At 33.9% G+C, this 23,025-nt stretch overlaps 4 protein-coding genes across 6 annotated transcripts in view; 1 reads left to right on the top strand and 3 right to left on the bottom strand.

Annotated features, from left to right (window-relative positions):
- LOC106124583 (coat protein (coatomer) gamma) lies at positions 1-3,230 on the bottom strand. The gene is made up of 2 exons (XM_013321416.1): positions 2,577-3,230; positions 1-2,245 (listed from the first exon to the last, which is right to left on the bottom strand). Exons 1-2 carry the CDS (start codon positions 3,120-3,122, stop codon positions 200-202), a joined length of 2,592 nt encoding a protein of 863 aa, XP_013176870.1. The 5' UTR covers positions 3,123-3,230; the 3' UTR covers positions 1-199.
- A 586-nt stretch (positions 3,231-3,816) lies between these two features.
- LOC106124174 (uncharacterized) lies at positions 3,817-9,251 on the bottom strand. The gene is made up of 12 exons (XM_013320645.1): positions 9,216-9,251; positions 9,097-9,126; positions 8,059-8,151; positions 7,426-7,545; positions 6,779-6,880; positions 6,211-6,342; positions 5,823-5,891; positions 5,673-5,735; positions 5,150-5,233; positions 4,784-4,852; positions 4,425-4,487; positions 3,817-3,952 (listed from the first exon to the last, which is right to left on the bottom strand). The coding sequence occupies exons 4-12, from the start codon at positions 7,430-7,432 to the stop codon at positions 3,858-3,860; spliced, it is 684 nt and encodes a 227-aa protein (XP_013176099.1). The 5' UTR covers positions 7,433-7,545; positions 8,059-8,151; positions 9,097-9,126; positions 9,216-9,251; the 3' UTR covers positions 3,817-3,857.
- Positions 9,252-10,534: 1,283 nt separating this feature from the next.
- Positions 10,535-12,836, bottom strand: LOC106123850 (uncharacterized). Its single transcript, XM_013320258.1, has 5 exons — positions 12,633-12,836; positions 11,959-12,045; positions 11,021-11,090; positions 10,805-10,935; positions 10,535-10,572 (listed from the first exon to the last, which is right to left on the bottom strand). The coding sequence occupies exons 1-5, from the start codon at positions 12,685-12,687 to the stop codon at positions 10,535-10,537; spliced, it is 381 nt and encodes a 126-aa protein (XP_013175712.1). The 5' UTR covers positions 12,688-12,836.
- A 746-nt stretch (positions 12,837-13,582) lies between these two features.
- LOC106124798 (fatty acyl-CoA reductase 1) overlaps positions 13,583-23,025 on the top strand; it is a 29,379-nt gene continuing 19,936 nt past the window's right edge. The window contains exon 1 of one of the 3 annotated variants that reach the window (XM_013321770.1): positions 13,583-13,602. The gene's annotated coding sequence lies outside the window, so the exon portion shown is untranslated. Of the gene's footprint in view, positions 13,603-14,107; positions 14,370-20,738; positions 20,857-23,025 lie in introns of those variants that run through there. The other 2 variants (XM_013321768.1, XM_013321767.1) reach the window with 2 other exon arrangements.

Here is a 23,025-nt window from a genome sequence, read left to right as displayed (position 1 = left end):
ATGTTATTTCTGATGGGAATTCGATCAAAGTATCCATAATATTTGCATAAAATTTTAAGATAAATAACAAAAAAAATGTCTTCACGTATTCAAAAAACACAAAACATTCTTTAAAAAAACAAGATCTGATTTACTTTTGCTTGGCTAAGAACATTTATGTCACATACATCAATATTTTTAATACAGAGTACTTATAATTTTAACCAATGGCCGACAATAAGAGCTGGGCAATATCTTCCCGAGGCGATCGAACAGCTAGTTTCATAGTAACGCCCACATTAATAGCGACTAACTTCGCTTTCATCAGTACAGGAGCCCCGCCCCGGAATATACCGCATCCTTTGATCTCCTTGATCGCATCTCCGCTAACGGCTTCATTCGGCAACGCCAAATGTCTGCACACCGCTTTACCAGCCTCTTCAATGTCATTGTACGGAAGAGCAAATGTCTCACTGGCTTCCGGAGAATTAGCCGCGCATTCCCATGTCTCCTCGAAATCTTCAGCTGCAGTACGTGTCTTAATTTGATCAGCACAATTGATATCGAATTCCTCCAAAGGATACGAATCAGCGTATCCCTCACCAGGGTCAGGATTGCCAGTGTTGGGATCGCAGTCCCTGACAACGAATTCCAAAGTCGCACCGAATGTTCCCAAGCTATCTAAATATGCGCTCGGAAACTCCACGACGACGAATACACTATCGGGTTTATTAAAAACCAATTTCTGACAGGGAACTATCGATACCAAATTGTATTCGGGCGGTGTATCCAATCTAACGTGAACTTGCTCGAGTTGTTGATCATTTAGTGTGTTCACACATTCAAATTGCAATATGATGTGCCGTGCAAAGATATGTTTGTACAAACGTACCGTATACTCTGTCTCTGGTTCGGTCAATTCGACCACCTGCGCGCGTTTGAAAATAGGTCCCAGACGCTCAACACCAGGAATGTGAGACAACATCTCGTTGTATATCTCTTCTGTTGTCATTTGTGTGGGTTTTTTCACTTCAACTTCAACAATATCCTCTTTCTCTTCCTTCAGTTCTTCAGTTGGTACTGACATTATATCAAACGCCTCATCTGGTTTTGTAGCAATATGTTCACGTAAAGCTTTCTCAAGCTGTATGGGATTTAGTTTCACGACATTTATAATGTAATCGTTTATGAGTTGTTGATCTCCTGTGTCGAGAACAGCATTATAGAAAATTGCGCGATCTCTTACTTCATCTTCATCGTCCAGTTCGCATCGAGACAAAAGGACCTTAATGTTAGGCAACATTTCTGGTCGCTGGGCACCAAACTGCGCGACTGCAGATACTGCGGCCGCTCTCACGGGACCAGATTCTAAAATAACTCTGTTGTATATGAAACGAATGTAACGTGATGGTTGACGTGACTTGGGACCCTCGCGTCCAAGCAAATGTAATATACGGACAGCCAAGGCGGAGTGTTCACAATCCTCTATAAATTCACACAAATGTGCTAGACCTGTCTCTTTAGCATCTGGGTTCTCTTCGACTATTTCTATAATTGCATCAGCTATAGCTGCTTTAAATTCCAGACCACCTTCATCTCTTAACATTCCGGCCAAAAATGCGACAATCGACTGATGCTTTCTTGGGAATTTTGTGCATAGACGTCGAATGGCCTTCACCACGATGATTTTAAATTCATCAGAAATCTCCGAAACAAAGCTTGATATTTGTTTCATTAATCTGTCAATAGAACTCTCAGCACCCGTTGCAAGTAACGTGGTAACAGCTAAAGTAGCAACAGAGCGATTAGGATCAGATATAAGGTTTTCCAGATCAACGGTACAAGCTGCAACAGCTGTTGGTCGCTTTGCAGTCAAACAAGCGAGCGTTCGCGCACCTGCAAGTCGCAATGAAGCTTTCGAGGAGCCACAGAATAGCTGCAATACGGACACGGCCGGAGCTAGATCACGTACTGGCTTTTTGAGATTGACAATAGCATGGGCTGCCTCGTAAATAACCATTTCGGACTTGTGACGGAGACAGTACTCAATGAAATCGATGAAACGTTTTGAATTGTCAGAATCATCAGTTTCTACCATTTGGGCAGCAAAGCGTATAAGGAGACACAGCATGTAAGGTGACTTCACTGATGTTCCGAAATAGCGGGTAATCAGTTTTACAGTAGACAACTTGTCATTTTTCTTTAATCCAGCAACCAATCCTAACGCATGATAGCAAACCATGGGATCATCGGAGTTCATTGCTTCCTGTAACAAAAAAGATTAGCTTATTATTAAAATATCCAAAGTATGAATACATTGGATTTTTTAACAGAAGGAAAACAATAATTATTGTTAGTTAAATGCCCTCCATCTACCATAAGTGCTTGAAAATCTTGAAGAAATGATTAATATTTTTTTAAATAAATGCCTACATATTGAGCAAGCCAGCACTCGACCTCAATCTCAAGAGAGGGTGTTGCTGATAGACGGTAAGCGATAGTGACATAAATTGACTAAATAATCAGTTACTGTATAGAACATTTGTTTTTAATCTTGAGTTCCATTTACATTATTAATTTGTAAGTTCAATACAAACCTGAGCCTCATTAACCCATCGACGGACAAGATCTGGAGCACTTGATGATAGGTGAAGAGCGGAGACCAAAGCTGCGGAGCTAACAGCCGGGTTCTTATCTACTATCGCTTGTTTCATGTATCTTTCTATAGCTTGTAGCATTGTGCTATCAGTAATACTGCAAAGTGCTCTTATGGCCGCAGGTCTATACAAATCCTCTTTGCCAGTCATATCCTTAGTCAATGACGATGTAACTATGATAATATCTTGGGCCATAGTACTCAATTCTTTTATGCAAAGATAAACCATACGCCTTAACATCACATTTTTGGATTGAAACAGTTTGGTTGTTGCGAAAAACACATCTGTAGCCTCCTTGGTAGTGAACTTTTCTCCTTGATTGAGTAAATACAGAATTTTCGACAAGATGTAAATACATTTTCTTGGATTGACCGGAGTTTCGTTAAAGTATCTAGCTTCTTGTAATACAATAGTCTTGTCAAGATTTTGATAAGGATTACCACCACTATCTTCTTCCTCTTTTTTATCTCTTTTGAATGAACTCATTTTTGCCTTTTTCTTTTGAGTAATTAAGAAATTATGGGGAACCGAGGGATACACTTTTACAAGAAAATACAAGATACACGTATCATCGATTTGTCAAATTGAATTGCCAAAAAATATTGCCAAGTGTCATTTATTTCGTCCCGTTCCACAGAATATATATACGATTTTTTATCGATTATTCAAATAATGAATTAAATCAATTAGAAATCGACTGTTTATAAATAAAAATATAAATTAATACATTTGTTTGAAGCAAACTAATCCACATTCTGATTTTTAATTTTTATGTAAAGTGTGGAAAATTGGAACTATAGCCAGTGTCGTATGAAGGAATTGCTAATTCTGTTGCGACGATTTACTGTAACGGTTGCAGATTTTTAGCTTAATCAGTCGTAGAGAGATTCATGACTTGCTTAAATTAGATCATTTTCTAATTTTTATGCAATTAAATCAGAAACTCAAAACTCGTATTCCGAACAAAGTTAAAAAGGTTTTGTTAGGATTTTATTTCTCTCAAAAATCCAGATTATATGCTAGAATTTTTTTGTGGTTTTTTATTAAATCTGCTTGCCAAAGCCTATAAAGAAAAGTAAGATTAAATATCCAGGCAGAGTTAAATTTAATTATAATTATAAAATAATAGTGCAGAAGTGTCGATTAGAAATAAAATACTTTTTAATGGACATGTCAACACTTTTTAATTTATTTACGTTAAAATATAGTTACAATTTATACTTAAGCACTGTAGATTGGATACTGTGGCAGATCTTCGTAGTCCCAGTCTTCATTCTCGTTACTATAATAAATAGAAGTAGAAAGCCCCTCAGGTCCTGGAGGATAAACAAAGGACTTACTTCATACATACAGACAAAACGCCCCTGTTTCGCTTTGGGTAGCTACAAGGACCAACTTAAGAATAAAATACTATCATTAAACTAAAATCTGATCAGTACTTTTCCAGTTTAACTGGAAAATACAATCTATCACGAAACAAAAAATCTCCAGGGTCCAGCTAGAAGCTGTTAAAAGTTGCTGCATTGCATAGTAGTTGCACATCTAAGCCTATGTCACCCAGGAATAGTCTAGCTTCCCAATAATGAAAGAATTTTGCAAATCGGTTCAATAGTTTCGGAGTCTATTCAATACAAGCAACCAAACAAACAACCAAAACTTTTTACTTTATTATATAGATAATCCATCAGAAAATTCCTAGATTTCAACATGTAGTTTTTCAAGTACGCTGTGAACCATATAGAACACTGTATATGTGCACTAATATAATATTTAGAATGGATACGTTACTGTGACTTGGTGGCGGCGTTGGCGCTCGCTGTTTGTGTGTCCCCCGGACAGAAGAGGGACATACTGTAAAATTTAATAACTATTGTATATTTTTGTAATTCATTCCTTAACTAGCTGTCGCCCGACTCCGTCTACGCGAAATTAAAAAAAAACACAGCCTATATGTTCTTACAGACTGTTATTCTACATCTATGCCAAATTTCAACGAGATCCATGTAGCAATTCTGGAGATACCTTCAAAAAAACATCCATACATCCATTTAAACTTTCGCATTTTAATATTAGCAAAATTTTACTTAATCGCAACGTTATAGTGAAAACAAAACATTTTTTAAATAATCACTTAAAAAGTCATCTACCTGTTGTCGTTTTTAGCAATGGCGGAATTTCTGATATTTGTGGAGGATGGGGGCGCGTTACAGAGGATACTGAAAACATTATACACGATTAGGCGTAAATGTAGCTACTTACATTAAAGTCATCTTTAAGTAATGTTAGGAAGAAAATCGGACACTGTGTCGGTGTATCGGCACAACACTAGCATTATTAAAATATCAACTTTTATGTCCCCTCTCTAATCAATCTGACACTTGACTTAGTAACGAAAGCGCGCCATTCGCAACAAAACATTTGAACTAATAATGTCTAAAAGTAACCATTAAGGCTTAAGTTCCAAAAAATTAAGACATTTGTATTTGAAGAACATAATTGAAATATTAACTTACTTGGTTTAGCCTTTACCACCGGTAAGACTTTTTGAATATTTCTTTTTTCTTGCGTTGATGGAATATGATTTTGACCAGACACTGCTGAAATTAATTTGTTTTTAATTACTTTGTAGGATTTATTAGTGAATTTAAAACCTTTTATGTTTCAATCTTAAGATATTTTATTATAATATTTATGTATAAAAAAATATTTTACTTAACATATATCCTATACAAAAACGAATATTTTGAGTGTGTTGCTGCACTGCGTTCTTTACCTCTGTCTGATTTTGACAAAACTTTGGTATGACGTTTTAAGGATGGCAGAAAAGGCTTTTTGTCTCTAGAACTAAAATAAAAGTAAATAAACTTTTTAATTTTTTTTAATCCTGCGAAAGTGTCATTGCTAATCTTGGTTATGAGCTTGTTGTGAGGACACATAATTTTAAATTAAAATAACTTTTCAAATCAATTAAAATATGAAAATTATATTATTATGAATATTGTACGCTGTTTAATATAAATAAATAAAAAAAAATACTGTTTTCGGTCATTTTTCTCATATTCAATGCAGCGGTCAGCTCTGATGTTATTAATCCTTTTTCTGTGAACAAAAACAAGAAATAAGAAGCAATGTAAAAGAATAAAGCCACGAAGAAGAATCTCTTATAATATGGGTATACTTATGTACCTTTTCGTGGTTTCTCATTTGGTAATGGCGCAGGGCGGCGAGGAATCGCTGGAGGCAAAACTTCTTTAGCTAAAAAGAAAAAAACCTTCCATAATTAGGAAATAGGTTTCGAACAAGGACTTTTTTTACAGTTAGATTAACGGGATGGAGAGGGATGTGGCGGCACGGTACGCCCAGGCCCACCCGGTACACACGCGCTCGTAACTAACCCCGAGCCGCAATAAAGTTTGAATATAATAATACCATAGACGACGCTGCTTTCAATCGCCCATTTCTACGTTGCGTAGCGCGGTTCTGTTCGCTTCTGCAGAATTAAGCTGCGATCTTTTATGTATGAACTCTGTTTTTTTCTTATTAATAATTTATACAGCCTAATTTTTGTACATACGTCTGGTGATGTATGGTGTATCTGTTGGTCGGAAGGGTAAAATTTTTGATTGCACATCTAATTCCCTTTTTGAAATTCTCCACTGATATTGTTTTTCATTCTTCATATTGCTTAAAGGTGGCGATGTTGGATCTGCATAATAAATTATTAATCTATTATTTTAAAAACCTATTTCATCTTAATCTCTCTTATATAAAATCAATGTTTAGCGCCTAAGCGTTCTTAATAAATTACAGATTTTTTTTTATGTATCTTATGGGTTATTATCATCCCGATCGCTCGCTCATCAGTTACGGAAATAATGTAGCGTGACTATTACACTGACCTCTATAAATGGACTGGCTATAAGACTTGATATTTTGTGCCTATTTGATTTTTGCCATCATGGCGCCGATGGTAGTTTGTAGCGGTGGTTTGGATTCGAAATAATAATAATAGATATTATTAAGTGTCATGTAAAATCAATGCGGGTAAAACGGAACGAAACAAAATCTGTAATTAGCAATCGCCTATCCATTTATAGAGTTCAGTGGTCTATTTCTATTTAAATTATAAAAAAAAATCTGACCTAGTGTTGCAATGTGCAAATTGTCTAGAGAATGATAGATATTACTCGGTTCTCGATCGTGCCTGATATAGCCATTGAAGGGAAGATTTGATCTGACTGGAACTGAAATAAAAGTTAAGAAAAATCCAAAACAGTATAATACATAATATAACATAAGGATTGCGAGATAGAGGCGTATGGACGCGAATGTTCAGGATTCGACCAACATGCTGACACTTATATTTTCCTTCCTAGCCCCGTTCTCTTCCGCTAAATTCATGCTTCCTTATCTTATTCAGAAGAGAACCAAAATTTGAACACACACTTCAGACAAAACGCGAGAAATATTTCTATTTCATGCTTGTCTTCTGTGTTGGTCATGAATCATTTTGTATTCTGAACAATCATATATTTTACTTAAATAGTAAACATAGTACTAACAATATTTTCACAATATGTATCTTACTATGTTATAAATGCGAATGTTTGAATAGATGGATGTTTGTTTGAAAGTATCTCAAGCACACCTTAACGGATCCTTATGAAATTTGGTACAGATGTAGAACGTAGCCTGGAAAAACACATAGGCTACTTATTACTTTTATTTTTTTATTCCGCTCGAACGGAGTTGCGTGCCACAGCTAGTATTATCAATATTTAATACGTACTTTGCATATCTAGTGTATCTTCCTCGATAAGTCGATATATATTTTTTATTTTAGGCGATGTTTTCGCATCACCTTCCTTTAAAATACTCTGTTGAATTATAAGTTTCTGGTCCTTTAAAACTGTAACAATGTTCAGTAAAGGAGAAATAAACACGAAGTTTCTTCGGAATGACGCCTAATAATAATATATTTTAGTTAATTATTCGTTTATAATATTTTATTTAATATCATAGATTTAAGACTCATTTTATTCAAGTCGGTAATAAAATATTCTCTGTAAAATGATATAAAATTCTTCCTTAAATAATAACGCTGGTTAACCGTAGGTTTCTCAGACCAAAATCCTCGTTTAAAACATATTGTTATCTCTGTTACATCAAAGGTGAATGACCGAGATGATGATATGTTTAATACAGAGATTCGATCATCTCTAATAGAATCGACAAAATGTGTGGAAATGTATAGGCAAAGTACGTAACATGCAAGTGACATATCGAAAGGTATTGTCCATCTCCATACATTTTTGCCTTTTCGCTTGCCGGATCTCTGTGTAGCCTCCCAGTTTGTATTTGATGATTAAATTGTGAGAGTCAAATTAAAAATTCATAATATAAAGAAATGTTCCCAAAATACCTTTGTTCTTCTTTCGTATGCAACAAATACATTTAATTTGTGCTGCTAATATAACCAATCCTATAATTCCAGTATAAAGGAAGAACCAAATCGCTGTAAAGGAAATTAATATTTTTTAAAATATAAAGTGGTCTATAATACAAAATAAACATTTTCAGATAATAAACCAACACGCGTTTGAAGTTATTATGTACTGTTAGGAAGAAAATCCGTCACTGTGCCGGTGTACTGGCGCAACACTAGCCTGACTAAAATATCGACGTTTATGTCCCCTCACTAATCATTCTGGCACATGACTTTGTAATGAAATCGCGCCATTCGCGCTAAAGGATTCTATTTAATAATGTTTACAGGTACTTAGAATGTATATGTGTATGTTAAACATTTATACGGTAGTTAAATAGACAGAATGAATAGATATAATTTTAACAGTGGTGGAGCCCGTTTTAACATCTTCGCACGAATTGGCCCGGCTCGCCCGGTGAAATACCACAACCACACAGAAGACAGGCGTGAAGTGGAAGCAATTCCGCGTTTCGTCTGATGAGTGTGGGTCCCGGACACCTAATTTAGTCCTATTTCCCTTCCCATCCTTTTTCTCATAAGTTAAGAATGGAAAGAGGAAGTGGACTTTCCAGATGAGAAGATGCATGGAAAGGGAAAATATTTTCTTTCTGTGCATCCTCTCCTCCGTCGATTAAAGGTAGGCAACGCATATCCAATTACGTATGTCTATGGGCAACGGTCACTTCGCTATTTCAGCGATTTCACCGCTCGCTCGTTTGCCACCTAATGATATAAAAAAAAATAGCCCAGGATTTATTTATCACTTGTATTTACAAAGATGCTCATAGAAGGATTAAGCCATAAATGTTACATAGACTTTAGTTCCAGGTCATATATTTTAAAATAACTTTTTAACAAATGCCACACGGGTTTTGACATACGATAGCGTTATGTATGGGTGCTATTAGTATGATAATTTTATACTTTCATTAGCAATATTATTATTCTTAATCGAAAGTATTTTGTACTTACAAATGTCGCATTCTTCGATATGGTTAATTCCTGAAAATAAAGTAATTAATTATTTTTAAATGTATTATTACTATTATTAATTCTTTTTGATATAACACAAGTTTTTTTTTAATCTATACCTGTTTGGTTTAAATAACAATAACAAAAGGTTTTATTAAAACTCGCATAAAAAATATTTCCGTCTTCGGTTTTTTTTATTGTTTTAAAATCTTGCAATTCCTGTAATAAAAATACAACAGTAATTGAGTTATCGAGTATCCGTCGCGTCTTTTCGGTCATAAAAGACCAGCAGGGTTGGACAAAGTGCAATTGCTTCTAAGCGATTCCATAGTGAACTTCAAAATTTATCACGCGACTTATCGAAAGTTATTGCGAGTTCCACACATTTTTGAAGTTCGTTATGGAATCGCTTCGGAGCGAACGCCCTTTGTCTAACACCCCTGCTGCATTACGCGACAGCGTTTAGCATCTATTGTTAGGAAGAAAATCCGACACTGTGCCTGTGTACTGGCGCAACACTAGCCTTACTAGAATGCCGACGTTCATGTCCCCTCACTAATCTATCTGACACTTGACTCAGTCACGAAAGCGCGCCATTCGCGACAAATGATTCTAACTACTAATGTCTAAAACTATAGAACGGTTGTGTTGAAATGAAGCCTAATTAAATAATTGCTTTTTGGGAAGCTTTGAAACAAGATTAAGAAAATGGTAACGTCGATATTGGGTACATCTTTTAAAAACAATTAGTTTATTTAATTACTTTAGCTATCAAAGGGGAAACGCTGTATCTTCGGAACCTTGCCTAAAGGGACTCCTTTTAATAATATATTTTAGTAAATTATTCGTTTTTATTATTTCATTTATTATCATATAAAAAATCATACTTCATCCACACTGTATTTGATAACGAAAAACCAATTTATAATTTAAAAAACTAAAAGAATATCAAAGGACTGAACAGACGCAGCATGCTCGACTAACGTGTCATCGGTTGAATGAGAACTGTCCAGTGCTTTTCTTTACATTTGTCTTTTCTGGTGTTACGAGACTCTAATGCTTCTAATATAATTTTACTTAAAGCAAACATTCTTTTATTTCAGCACTAGCTTTTGCCCGAGACTTCGTCTGCGCGGAATTAATAAAAGTGTTAAAAGTATCTCATGTGTTACGCGAGATCTGCCAAATTTCAAAGCCGCTATGGAGTTACCGAGTAAGTATGTACATCAAATATATCCAACGGAACCCGTTAATATTTTCGGGATCATAGAAGGCATACCTATTCTTCCAAATTGTGTTAGATATAACTTTCATAGAGATCCGTTTCGTCGTTCTTTAGGTTAATAACTAACACCCATTCGTCCATTTAAATTCTAAACGGTCGCATTATAACGAATTTATACTTGTAAGAAGTAAAAAAATATGATAAAGAACAAACTTAATCCAGATATTTATAAACATAACAAGCCAAACTGGCTAAAACCACAAAAATAGTACCTTACTTTGCTTAACTCTTAAGTTTGTTTCAAATGTAAAAAGGAAATTTCTTTGAGAAATAATGCAAATTTAGAAGATGTAGAAATAACTATTGGCACAGATGTAGATCATGGAAGAATTGCTGACTTCTAATTAAGTTTTTTTTTTAATACCGCGTCGACGGAGTCGCGGGCGACAGCTAGTATATCATAAGCCCTTTTTTCTATATAACACGACACTCTCCATTCCATAGCCATTCTTCCTTCATTTTTAGAAATTTTCATTTTTAGATAAAATAAAAAAAAATCAAATACCGAACATATCTCTGCTTTGTTTTGTGACTGTATTTGTTGAGGGCAACAACTGAAAACAAAAATTTCTTATTTATTTATATAATTTAATTTATTATTATCTCCTATTATTACATAAATAAAATATTGTTCATTACCATTTAATATTTCCTTGAATTAAATTAACATTTAAACCATTTATCTTCGGATTGGCGGCTTTTGGAATATCTGAAAAAAAACATACATTTTTATTTGTATATAATTAAATACAAAAATGCTGATATAAAAAAAAATCACCGAATATATATGGTCAAGGGAAAAAATATAATGAGACCAGTCATCATCATCAACCTGCCCTTATCCCCATGGAGGGTCGGCACAGTATGTACTACTCCTCCATACATCTCTATCAGCCGTCATATCCGAGTCTACCCCCTTCTTACGCATATCCTCTTTCACACAGTCATTCCATACTTTTTTGGTCTTCCCCTACCCTTGTAGCCAAAACCAAATTGGTTCCGAGTTAATAATAATACTATTAATGTGACCAGTGCCGTGATTTAATAGTCAGAGTTACTACTAATAAGAGGTTATGTGGTCACTAAAAGAGCTTCATAGTATACGTTTAGTACGTGAAATCTACACTAGGATGTAACCGTTAAATAATTCTAGTGCGGCTGATGGATTTTAAATATCAATTTCGAACGTCAGCCTCATGCAAGTCTAATTCGGACTTTTTCAATAAAAATTAAGATATTTTACCTAATTGTAGGTTGCTACTGCTGAAATACCTTTTTGGATAAGAATAAGAGGCAACGAGCAGTGAGATTTGAAATGAAAAAAGGTCACCGACGTCTATGGACATTCTCGGTACCAGAGAAATCGCAGATACATTGCCGGACTTTAAGAAAGAGGTACGTCAGCTATTCAAGAAGATATTGTCGTCGTCTCTCTCATTCTCTTTGAAAAACAGGGATAACAATATGTACAGGTTTACCAAATTTATAGAATAACAGTTATACACCAATTTTAATATGCTGAAGTTGATTTGGAAAAGTCCTAATTCATGTTAAGATATCCATATAAAAAATCTTACTTCTGGCTCCGCTGTTAATGGGTAAAATATGTAGATTTGGGTTTTCATTGTCTATAATATGTCTCTCCGGACCGATTATCAGATTATCTGGAGATATATAAAAAATACTTGGTTAATTTTCTCAAGAGTTCGGTAGTTTTAAAAAACATCATGTTGTACGTATGCATTAGAAATTCATCATCAGCTCACTGTACGTCGCCACCGAGGGGCTCGAAGCATACCCTAAGTTAGGGTTGACTAGATCATAGTCTACCACGCTGGCTCACTACGGGTTGACTTCACACATATCTTTTGAATTTTTTCGCAGACATGTGCAGATTGCATTGCGAAGTTTTCCTTCACCGTAAATACGTCGGATAAATTTACATGTGTAAATCGAATAACACATTGGTACATGTCACGATTATACTTAACCCTTTAGCCACCGACGCTCTTTTATTTACTACGTGTTAAGTTATAGTAGTTTGGGCATGTTCTGAGCAAATAATAGCACGTATTAAGGGCAGTATTGCTTATTGAAGGATACATCGATGAAAGGTAATAGCAAGAAAATAATAACTACTGAGATAAAGGGAACAAAAACTACAGACTTGTTTTAACATAATACAACGCCATTGCTAAAACCACGAGCCCTACTTATACATTTAAATCGTAAAATTAAAACAAACTTTTACCTATACACTTCACGTACACAAATATAACACATAACAAAAGAAGATAATTATACATCTTGCCACAAATTTCACTATAACACAAATAATTTAGACAAATGCTGTATATTCATAACATTATAAAGGATAGTTGTTACACGGTAAATCTGTACATGGAACTGATTCATTGCATGAACAATTGTTGCAAAAATAATTAAGGAAATAAAGTAGGAAATTCGGAATTATTGCGAATTATAAATAATTTGTCGCTTTCAATATTTACCGACAAAATTGTAAATTAAACTAGAACTTATTAAAAAACAACTCACTCTTGACTAGTTACTTTTTAGTCGGTTGACAGACACGCCGGGGAAGCTACATTTACAAATCTTAGCGAGTTTCAAATTGTGTTATTTGTGTGTGATTGATTTTTTTTTAATCACCTTTATAAGTTGCAAATCTCATTTGCGTCATATATTTCCCTGTGTTTTTTCCTTGTCTTTTTTTTGTCTGCATGTTAACCTAAAGTTAAATAAACTTATAACCGCATATATTTATTCATTATTTACATATTGCATAGTTGATCTTCAGCTGACTTTAAAAAGAAGGTTATTTTAACGCAGAAACATAAAAATATGATAGTCAAAATAAAGTAATATCCTAATTTAATTTAATCTTACTAATATTATAAATGCGAATGTTTAGATGGATGGATGTTTGTTTGAAGGTATCTCCAGAACGGTTGAACGGATCTTGAATAAATTTGGCATACGTATAGAGCATAATCTGGAAGAGGACATAGGCATATTAGTAGGATAGTAGGATAAACTTTTTGACATTAACTTGTGATTTAAGTATTTACTCACACTACAGAAAACAATATTTTAAATGTTCTTTGTATGGTTTAATAGGTTTGTCCTAATCGACGTCGACGCCCGAAGCTCAGGAATTCCTGCAACAGACCGAATAGTAACTGAAACTGAGAAGAAAATTCGTAAGTAAACTCAGTCATCGACACTCATTCGTCTATCAAAATCTTTAAGACTAATTCATTTTGTAAATCAATTTAATCACTGATCTCTATCGATGCTAAGTAATTACACGGAAATGAAAGCTTTTCAGAATTCTGCCGCCTAAAAGAATACTTCATAATACTGACACTTTATGAACATGCGCACAAATTGCTGTTGAATTGCCAGCTATAATTATGTTAATCGTTGGTGAAATAAGCGCGAATTAAAAAAATAACATTAACCTCATCAATTATCAACTTCAATCTTGGTCTCTACGACTGATGATATTTTTATTGTGACGTATAGAAATTAGTGAGATTTGAAAGGGATGCCGTCTTCAATATCTGTTCTGGGCCGTGAAGTCTGGCGCTGCTGGCGCGCATGCGCGGCTCCCTCGCCCCTGCGACCCAGCCAGATACAAGATGGCCACTAACTGACGCGTCTCCCGATTGATTTTTTTTTCTCCACACTAGTTCTAACACCGTTTGCAGCAAAATAAAATATAATACAGTCCAAGCAACCGCATACTGCCGAAAATAAATGTGCCAGTGCACACCCGCCGCGCTTATAAATAAACAGTACCGCAATCATAACCTGTGCTGGATCGTCTTGTTCTTCGATCGCGGTTTAACGTGAATATTTTCGTGTTATTCTCATCACCGGTTACAACACGGCCTTAGGCCAGGTAAATACGGATTCTATGTGCTATTACCTATGGGATAACTGTCAACGACAACATTTACACCATGTAAGTACTTAACACGCCTCTCGCCAATTTAAGTGGCCAGTTCAAGACGGTTCTGGTGACCTAAAATCTAGACATAATGCAGTTAGAGTAACGACTGTATCCTATTAGAACGTGCGTTAAATATTTGTGTGTTCTTTCTTTGCGTGTTTAAAAAAATCAGTATTATTTTGACAAATGACAAAAGGTGCAAATACATAGGAATGACATAACCTATTGCCGTTAGGTGTAAGATTTTGTGTGTTCAGTGATTGGTGAAGCTGGGCTTTCACCGAATTTTGTGAGTTATCATGCTAACCTTTTTCCTCGTGCCGGTGTATCCCTCTCGTTCACTAGGTATTCCTGAATGGGACATTAAGCATGCGCTTTAAGATTTTTGTCACAGCATCTTGGTAAAATGATTTTTATCTACGGATATTTTTCAATGCATACATTTAAATTATATTATGTTACTAACTTGAGAAGACATTTTGTTTTAACTCTATGTATTTCATCATTGTTGTTCATGATAGTCGCGTTAAAATATTCAACATATTTTTTTAATAAATTAATAATTTGGGTTAATGAAACAATTGAATTGAATAATTTTAATCTATAATTTATTAAATGAATCTGCCATAAAAATGAAAACGTCCGTGATTAGTATTTTAAACATTGAGTTCGTATTAATTCAATTATTTTTAAATATGAAAAATATTTCGTCGGCGTCAATTAAAATTCCAGTTATGGCTTAATATTATAATTGATTATCTATTCTATTTATTATTTAAAGAAATAATTTCGTTCCATATTATAACTTGTGTCTTCAATTTTAGGAAACATTGACGAACCATTAAGTACATTCGCACGGGCGCACGTTTTTATGGCCCGTTTTATTTTTTATAGGCTTATTTAAATCATCATCATTATTTAAATAAACCTTTAAATATAAGAGATGCATATCCATGTATGTATTCATACGGTTAAAATGCTCCGATTTTTTTCTTTTTAAACTTGTATAAAATTATATTTCATTAAATTCTTTTTTGTAATAAAATACACTCCGACTTCGTTTGTGTAGATTAATAAATAAAACAACGTTAAGAGACTTATTTTAGATCTTTCATGTTGAAATAAAATGACTTGATCAATGAAAAAAAAAGAAATAGTCTAAGTTACTCCCGCATTCATGAGATACCTTCCAGTAAAAGTCCCTTCAAAATCGGTCCAACCGTTTCAAAGATTAACTAGAACAAACACTGACAGATAGATATTTTTTAAATCTTTAGTTATAAGCAGTGCAAATACATTTTACGCACACAATAGGCCCATTTTAAATAACATGAAAACACTTAATTTTATTGATTGTAAAGTTTTGATATAGACTCATTTCAAATTAAATTCGTATTTGTTTTGAACTAAAACTGAGTACAAATAACTTTTTTTAACTACTCTTAATCCAGTTGAAGACAATTTAGCTAACTCCAGATGAGGTCAACTAAGATTCTTGTTGTGTCAGTGAATTACGTAATTTATGATATAAGCGTTGACTCGCTAAAGTGCTATAAAATAAAGCACGCATGATTTTGAAATGTACTCTGTAACATTAGAAACCCGCTCTCGCTTCACATGGGTACATCGAAACTAGATTAATATAAATAATTATAATCTTTCGGTAAACGAAAATATGTTTTATCTATGTTATTTTTTTTATTAAAAACATTAGCTGTCGTCCGCGACTCCGTCCACGCGGAATTAAAAAAAAACTTGACCTTAGCCTTAGCCTCTGTGTTCTTCCAGACTATGTTCTACATCTGTGCGAAATATCATCAAGATCCGTTTAGATGTTCCGGAGATACCTTCAAACAGGCATCCATCCATCCATTTATCCATCCGAACATATGCATTTATAATATTAGTAGAGACTATGATTTTTCCTAATCATTCCAACTACACTTTAAAAGTTCAAGACAATAGTTCAATGGCAGAATCGAACCTACGACCTCATATTGAATCTTAATTTGGTCGCCCTTACTTATGCTATTAGATCCTTGATTCAAAACTTTTATATCTTCAAAAGATGCGTTCTCGTCCCCCCACCAAGTAGGGTTATGGCACACTAAACTCACTAACTTTTAACAGTGGTAGGTAGGACACCAGCAACAACGTATGTTGCACGAATGTGCCTCGCCTGGTGTGATACCACGACAATAAGACACGTGTCAAGTGGAATCAATTTCGCGTGCAGTCTGACGAGTGTGCGTGGTGGAGGTCTAATATATTAGTTCCCGTCCCTTCTTATCCTTTTCTTATAAGGAAAGGATGTGAAGGGGAATTGGATTGTAAGGGGTAATATCCTATTTCTATGCATCCCCTCCTCTGTTGAGTAAAGGTAGGACGCATATGCAACTGCGGATGTTAATGAATGAATTGAATTATGTGGTCACTTGCACGTTTGCGACGACTGCAAAGTCCTGGACCACAAAAAACTCACGTAGCGCTTAGGTAGTTATTAGACATTAGTATATAATTATTACAGATTAATGTCATCATTGGTTTTTTTTAATCGGTGTTACAATGTTAATAATAAAATCTAATAAGTAGCACAATTACTTACACAATGGAATATTAGAAATATTATCATATAATAGATATTGCGTACTTTAGTAATTAAATCTGACAATTTGTGACACAATTCTATGGTATGGAGATAATAAGCATAACAATCGTGACATCTTACTTCATACTAAATTATAAATGGGAAAGCTTTGATGGATGGATGGATGTTAGAAGGTATCTCAAGAAAATTCGACGGATCTCATAAAAAAATCATAATAAAGTGCTTCTCTCTGTCCGCAAATCAGCGTATGTTCCGATTCCCCGATAAGTTTGACCGATTTTGACTTTTAATGGAATTTTATGCAACTAACAAAGGTTTTTTTTTTATCCCACGCTGACATAGGTGCTGGCAACAGTATAGTTGTAAATAATATTGTAAAATATGCAATTACCAAGCTCGCGTGCAGGGACAAAAAAGAACGGAAAATAACCAGAAGCGTCGACTCGGCTTGACGGTATTCTATCTTACAAATATTACAAATGCGAATGTTTGGATGGATGTTAGTTTGAAGGTATCTCCAGAACTGCTGATAGCGATGAAATGTAGCGTACAAAAAATTAAAGGTTTAGAAGAAGACAGGAAATTTTTAACGTACATTATTGAATTGATTGATTGATTTAAGCGCCAATAGCCTAATGGTTAAGGGTGTGCATTCCCGATCACGAGGTCGGAGGTTCGAATCCCGCCATTCGACTATTGACGTAAACCATATCCTAGCACAAGCCTAAAGCTTACTTGGAATGGTACAAGATATATTAGTAAATTTACAAAAAAATCTGCTAATATTTCAATAAAAAAAATGATGACTAAATTTAACAATACATACCAAGTTTGGGATAAATCTGGTAATTTATGTTCAACCAAAGCTTTTTATTTAAGCTTTCAAGTATTTTGGCCTTGTTCTCGATCTCAAAATGAAGTCAATATTTTACTTGATCTTGGTCACATTTGAGTGTTTTTGTATGTATATTCATCAGTGTTTTATAAGTGGGCATTGCAGTTTTCATACATCTTCATAATCAGATGGTTTCTCAAAGTTTAAATTCTTAAAAAAAATTTCGTGCCCAGTTTGGTTCATCTGTGCATTAACCAAACAAAAACCCAACCTTCATAAAGATGTCTCAACGTGTTGACTTACAAATATTTCTTAACCACCCTTCAAAAGTTTAAACGATCGTTTTGGGTCAAGGTTAAGGAGAATAAATAAATAAAATAATGGCCACACTGGGTTTCAATTTAAAAGTATTTTGTATGACTTACCGTGGACTTCTGACACTAAAATCTCGACATTAACTCGATATAACAGTGGTAGAGCCCGCTTTAACATCTTCGCACGAATTGGCCCGGCTTGCCCGGTAAAATACCATGACCACACAGAAGACAGGCCTCAAGTGGAGGCAATTCCGCGTTTCGCAAACTCATCAGAATGAGTCTTTTTCTTATAAGAAAGGATGTGAAGTGGAAGTGGACTTTCCGGATGAGAGGATGCATGGAAATGTTTCCTTTCTGTGCATCCTCTCCTCCGTCGATTACAGGTAGGCAACACATATGCAATTGCAGGTGGCCGCTCGCTCGTTGCTCGTTTGCTACCTTATATTATGAAAAAAATCATATCGTCATCTCTGTCATTTTCTTTGACAACACAGAAATAACAATGATGAGATTTTCGACTGTGAAACCCATAGTCATTTCTCTAAAACCACTAAATCACATTCCAATAACCCCAAACCATACAAAAACAGTGTATTTATATTTTTAAAAATTGAATTAATAAAAGGAACAAAAAAGCATTGTTTGTGTAATATTTGTTACTTAAATAAAAAAGTTTGTAAAAACGTTTGCTTTATGGACTTATTTTATAAATTTTATTACCTGTTTGTGGAAAAAATATAATAAAACACATACATCCGTAAGGCAAGACATTCATGAGGCAAGGAAGGTTGTGCATTCCACTGTCTTTGTATATTTTTATCACGTGAGTAAAGCGGTGCATTTTAAGTCTGTCTTCACACTTATCGTCCTCGCATATTGGATAACTGTTAGCCAAATAACTTATTTTGAATCTCCTGATGTAATGAGGCAACACTTAAAATTCTAGCGGAAGCGAAGCCGGGATTTTTGGAGATTTACTCATGCGTGGCAGTTCAACATAAGGGTACGTTGCGCCTAATCAAGTACTTCAAAGAGAGCCGCGCTTTTAGAGAAATCGGTCAGAATACTAAGTAAAAAAATAATGTTTTAAATCCTCAAGTGCCCCAAACTGAGATTCATCATCTTCCTCACCTTGTCCCACTTACGTAGGATCGGCGCACCAGTTTTCCGCCCTCAAAATCAGTCTAAAAACAAGGGTTTTAGCGACTAGCCTTAGACTGAGATTGAGTGGGTTACATTCAGAAAAATCAAATTTTAACGCGCTCGATAATGTCAAGATGACATTTTTTTCGTGCAACTTTGTAACTACGATTTCCTTATGTAGACCACATATTGTTAGATTAGAAATGTACAAAACTCACTAATTTGCAACTCATCGTTGTCTGTTTTAATACCTTGTTGGCAAGACTTCCTATGTTCATTTACCCCAGAACTCCATTGCACATCTCTTTTATTCTTTGTGTAAAAATAGAGACAACAATATTAATATAAGTCCCACTGTAGTCGAAAGTCATAGTTACAAATGCGTGTGGCAATACCGTATCTTCATTCTCTATTAACAATATAGAGTACTAAATTGAGGATATCCTATTCATTTGTAGGGCTTCATCGTAATATAAATTGATGTTTTATGTGTTACCATGCAAAGGAAAAAATATTACCAAAAAAATCATGTTTTAAAAGCCATGTACTGAATTTGTATATATACGAGAAGGGTTACACTCTGGTGTTTTATAAAAGTTTGACAGCGACGTAAATAATTTTAGTTTACCGAGTAACCATGGGTTTCCGAGTCCAAAATCTCTGTATAAAACATACTGTCATCGCTGTTATCTTTGATACAACAGAGATAACAATATGTTTCAAACGAATGGTCTCGGAAACCCACGGTAAATCGTTTGTATTCAATATAAATTAAATTAATATATTTCAAGTCTTCGACTTTAATTGCTACATCACGTAAACATACAATAAATTAAGCGTTAGCTGTCTTTATTTGCAGTTTATTAATAAAGTAAATTAATCATAAAATTGATGTTATTAGTAATAACATCATTAAAATGTTTTATAAATTTTAATTAAATTTTAATTTAAAAATATTAAAATAAAAGGATCAAAATAAATTGCTTTATCTGGATAAACTATTAAACTATCCTTTTTTAATTATATATTATTACGTATAATTATAAAGTTCGTATGAAGCCGAGTAATAATAGCTAATTTATTTTTAGTTTTTGAACTTTGGACGTGTATAAATTAATGAATAATCCGCTATCTTTAATGCGTGAAAATGAAACTATGTAACATTACAACGACGTTCTATGCTAATTATTATACTAAAATAAAAATGTTAAGGAATTGTTTGCAGTTCTAACTTAAAAAAGAAAAAATATTTTAAGCTCGCCGTAATAAGTTTAGATTGCGTTGTTAAATTTTAATGTATTGTAAATTTTTTTTAAATTTTCCGTATAATAAAAATATAGTTTTCAAATTAAAATGTAGTTGTTTTTACAATAGGATTATAGTTAGGCAGATGACGTCATTTAGTCACCGTTCGTCATTTCCGCTTTTTATCATCGAACTAATCAAAAAGAGAGTTTGCGCTGTTATGCGTGCCAGTTACATCTTTGCAGTGAGTGAAGGTGCATGCGCGCGAAAACGACGCACCGCGATCGTTGACAGCTGGCCGGTGTTGTGAGTGAAATTCGAATACTCTTCATCCTACGAATAGATTTATTGGTACGTTCTTAATTCAAACTTTTATTCTTTTCGGCCAGTATTTTCTTAAATTCACTACCTAATATTTTATGCACATTTACAGATTACTTGAAAGATAAGATATTTAATATTTATATTTATATAAATTAATAATAAACCTTTTTTCTTAATTCCTCCTATCATTGATATAATTTTGAAAAGGAAATGTAAGACATGTGAAACTATTTAATATTATGAATCTTAGTGAAAAATTATGAATAAGGCACACGTTTTTCTGCCTGAAATGCGCTCGCGCATCATTTGACTCCATTCAAAGCCTGAAAATAAAAGCTCTTGGTGTATAAATAAGTAGTTATAAAACGTAATTCTAAAGTTTTATTATAATTTAAACAATTTTATCAAAATTATGTTCAGTTAAAACACGTTTAAGGTATATGCAACTGTAGAGAAAGTTGATTCAGGCGAACAGGAAATACAAATTATAATAATTTTGTCAAATTAATCTTGCAAAAATGAATAGATATACTAGCTTAGACCGTTTTGAATTAGTTTCTTTTAAATAATTTTTGAATTTTTATTCACAAGTATTTAAATTTTTTTTATTTTGTTAAAATACAAAAGCGAACCTTCGTCCAAAATTAAATTTATCCTTACAAATGAAATGCAAACTTTTTTGTCTAACAATAAAAATGGTCAAACATACTTTGTATTCAGTTGACACTATGTATATTGCCTTGTTGTTAAACACTTTTTAAAGTGGCAATAAATGTTAAATATGATTAATACAAAAGTTACAGTAGTCGTTAAATAAGATATATTTTATTACTAATTGTCTTTTGTATATACATTTGAGTTTAAATAAAATATTACAAACGAATAATTAACTAAAATATAATAGTAAAAGGAGTCCCTATAAGCAAGGCTCTGAAGATACTGGCAGCATTCCCCCTCTGAATAGCTAAACTAATTCTTTTATATTATATTGTAACGAGCTACTAAAGACTCTAAAGTCTATACAGCTTTTCAAATGGTCACTTAAAAGTGATTTTTTAGGTTGATTACAGGATAAATAATTTTGACATAGAGAAACATGAATAAATATGTTAAGGATGATCTTTTGATCACCTTTGCAATTATACTTGATTTGCTTCAAGCTATTTTCATTATTTGTCTAATGTAGGTATCATCACAATGGGTTAATCATAATTAGCTCTCCTAGTATGTGCTAATCGACAATCTTTATTATATCATAGAACTTTTTTAGTTGAAGTTAATATGTCTCTTAACTCTACATGATATATGTAACATGAGCCCCGTCTTCATAAGTATAGACATATTTGCTATTGTCTTCTGCCAACTTTTATTGTTAAATTGTTAAATTTAATTTATAAAAGAGTCTATACCATAGTCCGTCTCAACCATGACTATTTTGACATTTCAAATATTTAGTACTCATCTTTAAGTTATAATAAAATTGTCGCCCGCGACTCCATCCGCGCGATATTAAGAAAACTTAATTAGTATATGTGTTTTTCCGAGATTATTTTCTTCATCTTTGCCAAATTTCAGCAAGATTCATACAGTCGTAGAGGTCTTTTAACAAACATCAATCCATCCATACATCCAAATAGTTACGACTTAGAGGCATTCAAGAAAAGAGCGTACACCTTCCTTAAAGTTCCTCTGGCGTTGCGGATGTTCATGGGCGTCGGATTAAATGATATTAGGCGATTCGTTGCTCGTTTGCCCCCTTCTCCTAAAAAAAAAATCGCATTTATAATATTAGTATTATGAGGTAATATAGGTATTTTAATTTTCAATATCCATACATGACGTGTATATATATTATTGGTGATAAAGTCGGCTTAGCTTTCGTGATTACATGTGTGACACACATTACCACTTATCAGATTATATACGTGATAATGACTTAATATATTACTAGCTGTCGCCCGCGATTTTGTCTGCATGGTTATTTCACGCAAAAAACTACTGAAGCGATTTAAATGAAATTTGGTACACAGACAGTCTACAGCTATAGAAGGGACTTATGGTACTTTTTAAACCGAAAAAAGTGTTGTAAGAGGTTGAAAGAGGGTGGGTTTTTAATTCAGACACCTAGTAATAGTATTAGGTGTCTGAATTAAAAAAAAATGTGTCTTTCTAGCCTACGTGTCCTTCCAGACTATG

The sequence above is a fragment of the Papilio xuthus genome, unplaced genomic scaffold, assembly GCF_000836235.2.
Source record: "Papilio xuthus unplaced genomic scaffold, Pxut_1.1 DF825946.1, whole genome shotgun sequence".
Taxonomy (NCBI): domain Eukaryota; kingdom Metazoa; phylum Arthropoda; class Insecta; order Lepidoptera; family Papilionidae; genus Papilio; species Papilio xuthus.
Note: the sequence above shows the minus strand (reverse complement) of the source record. Positions and strands in the feature narration are given on the sequence as shown.

Bases quoted from the DNA above. Each gene is read 5' to 3' on its own strand.
- LOC106124583 (XM_013321416.1), bottom strand. From the start codon at position 3,122: ATGAGTTCATTCAAAAGAGATAAAAAAGAGGAAGAAGATAGTGGTGGT. The intron at 2,246-2,576 runs GTTTGTATTGAA...TTTTTGTTACAG, and splicing joins GATGGGTTAATGAGGCTCAG to GAAGCAATGAACTCCGATGA.
- LOC106124174 (XM_013320645.1), bottom strand. The intron at 5,234-5,672 runs GTATTTTTTTTT...AATTAATTTCAG, and splicing joins GAGAAAAATGACCGAAAACA to CAGTGTCTGGTCAAAATCAT. The intron at 4,488-4,783 runs GTAGATGACTTT...TAAATTTTACAG, and splicing joins ATTGCTAAAAACGACAACAG to TATGTCCCTCTTCTGTCCGG.
- LOC106123850 (XM_013320258.1), bottom strand. From the start codon at position 12,687: ATGTATAATTATCTTCTTTTGTTATGTGTTATATTTGTGTACGTGAAG. The intron at 12,046-12,632 runs GTAAAAGTTTGT...ATATATCTCCAG, and splicing joins TGTGTACGTGAAGTGTATAG to ATAATCTGATAATCGGTCCG. The intron at 10,573-10,804 runs GTTATATAGAAA...TTGTGGTTTTAG, and splicing joins TATGGAATGGAGAGTGTCGT to CCAGTTTGGCTTGTTATGTT.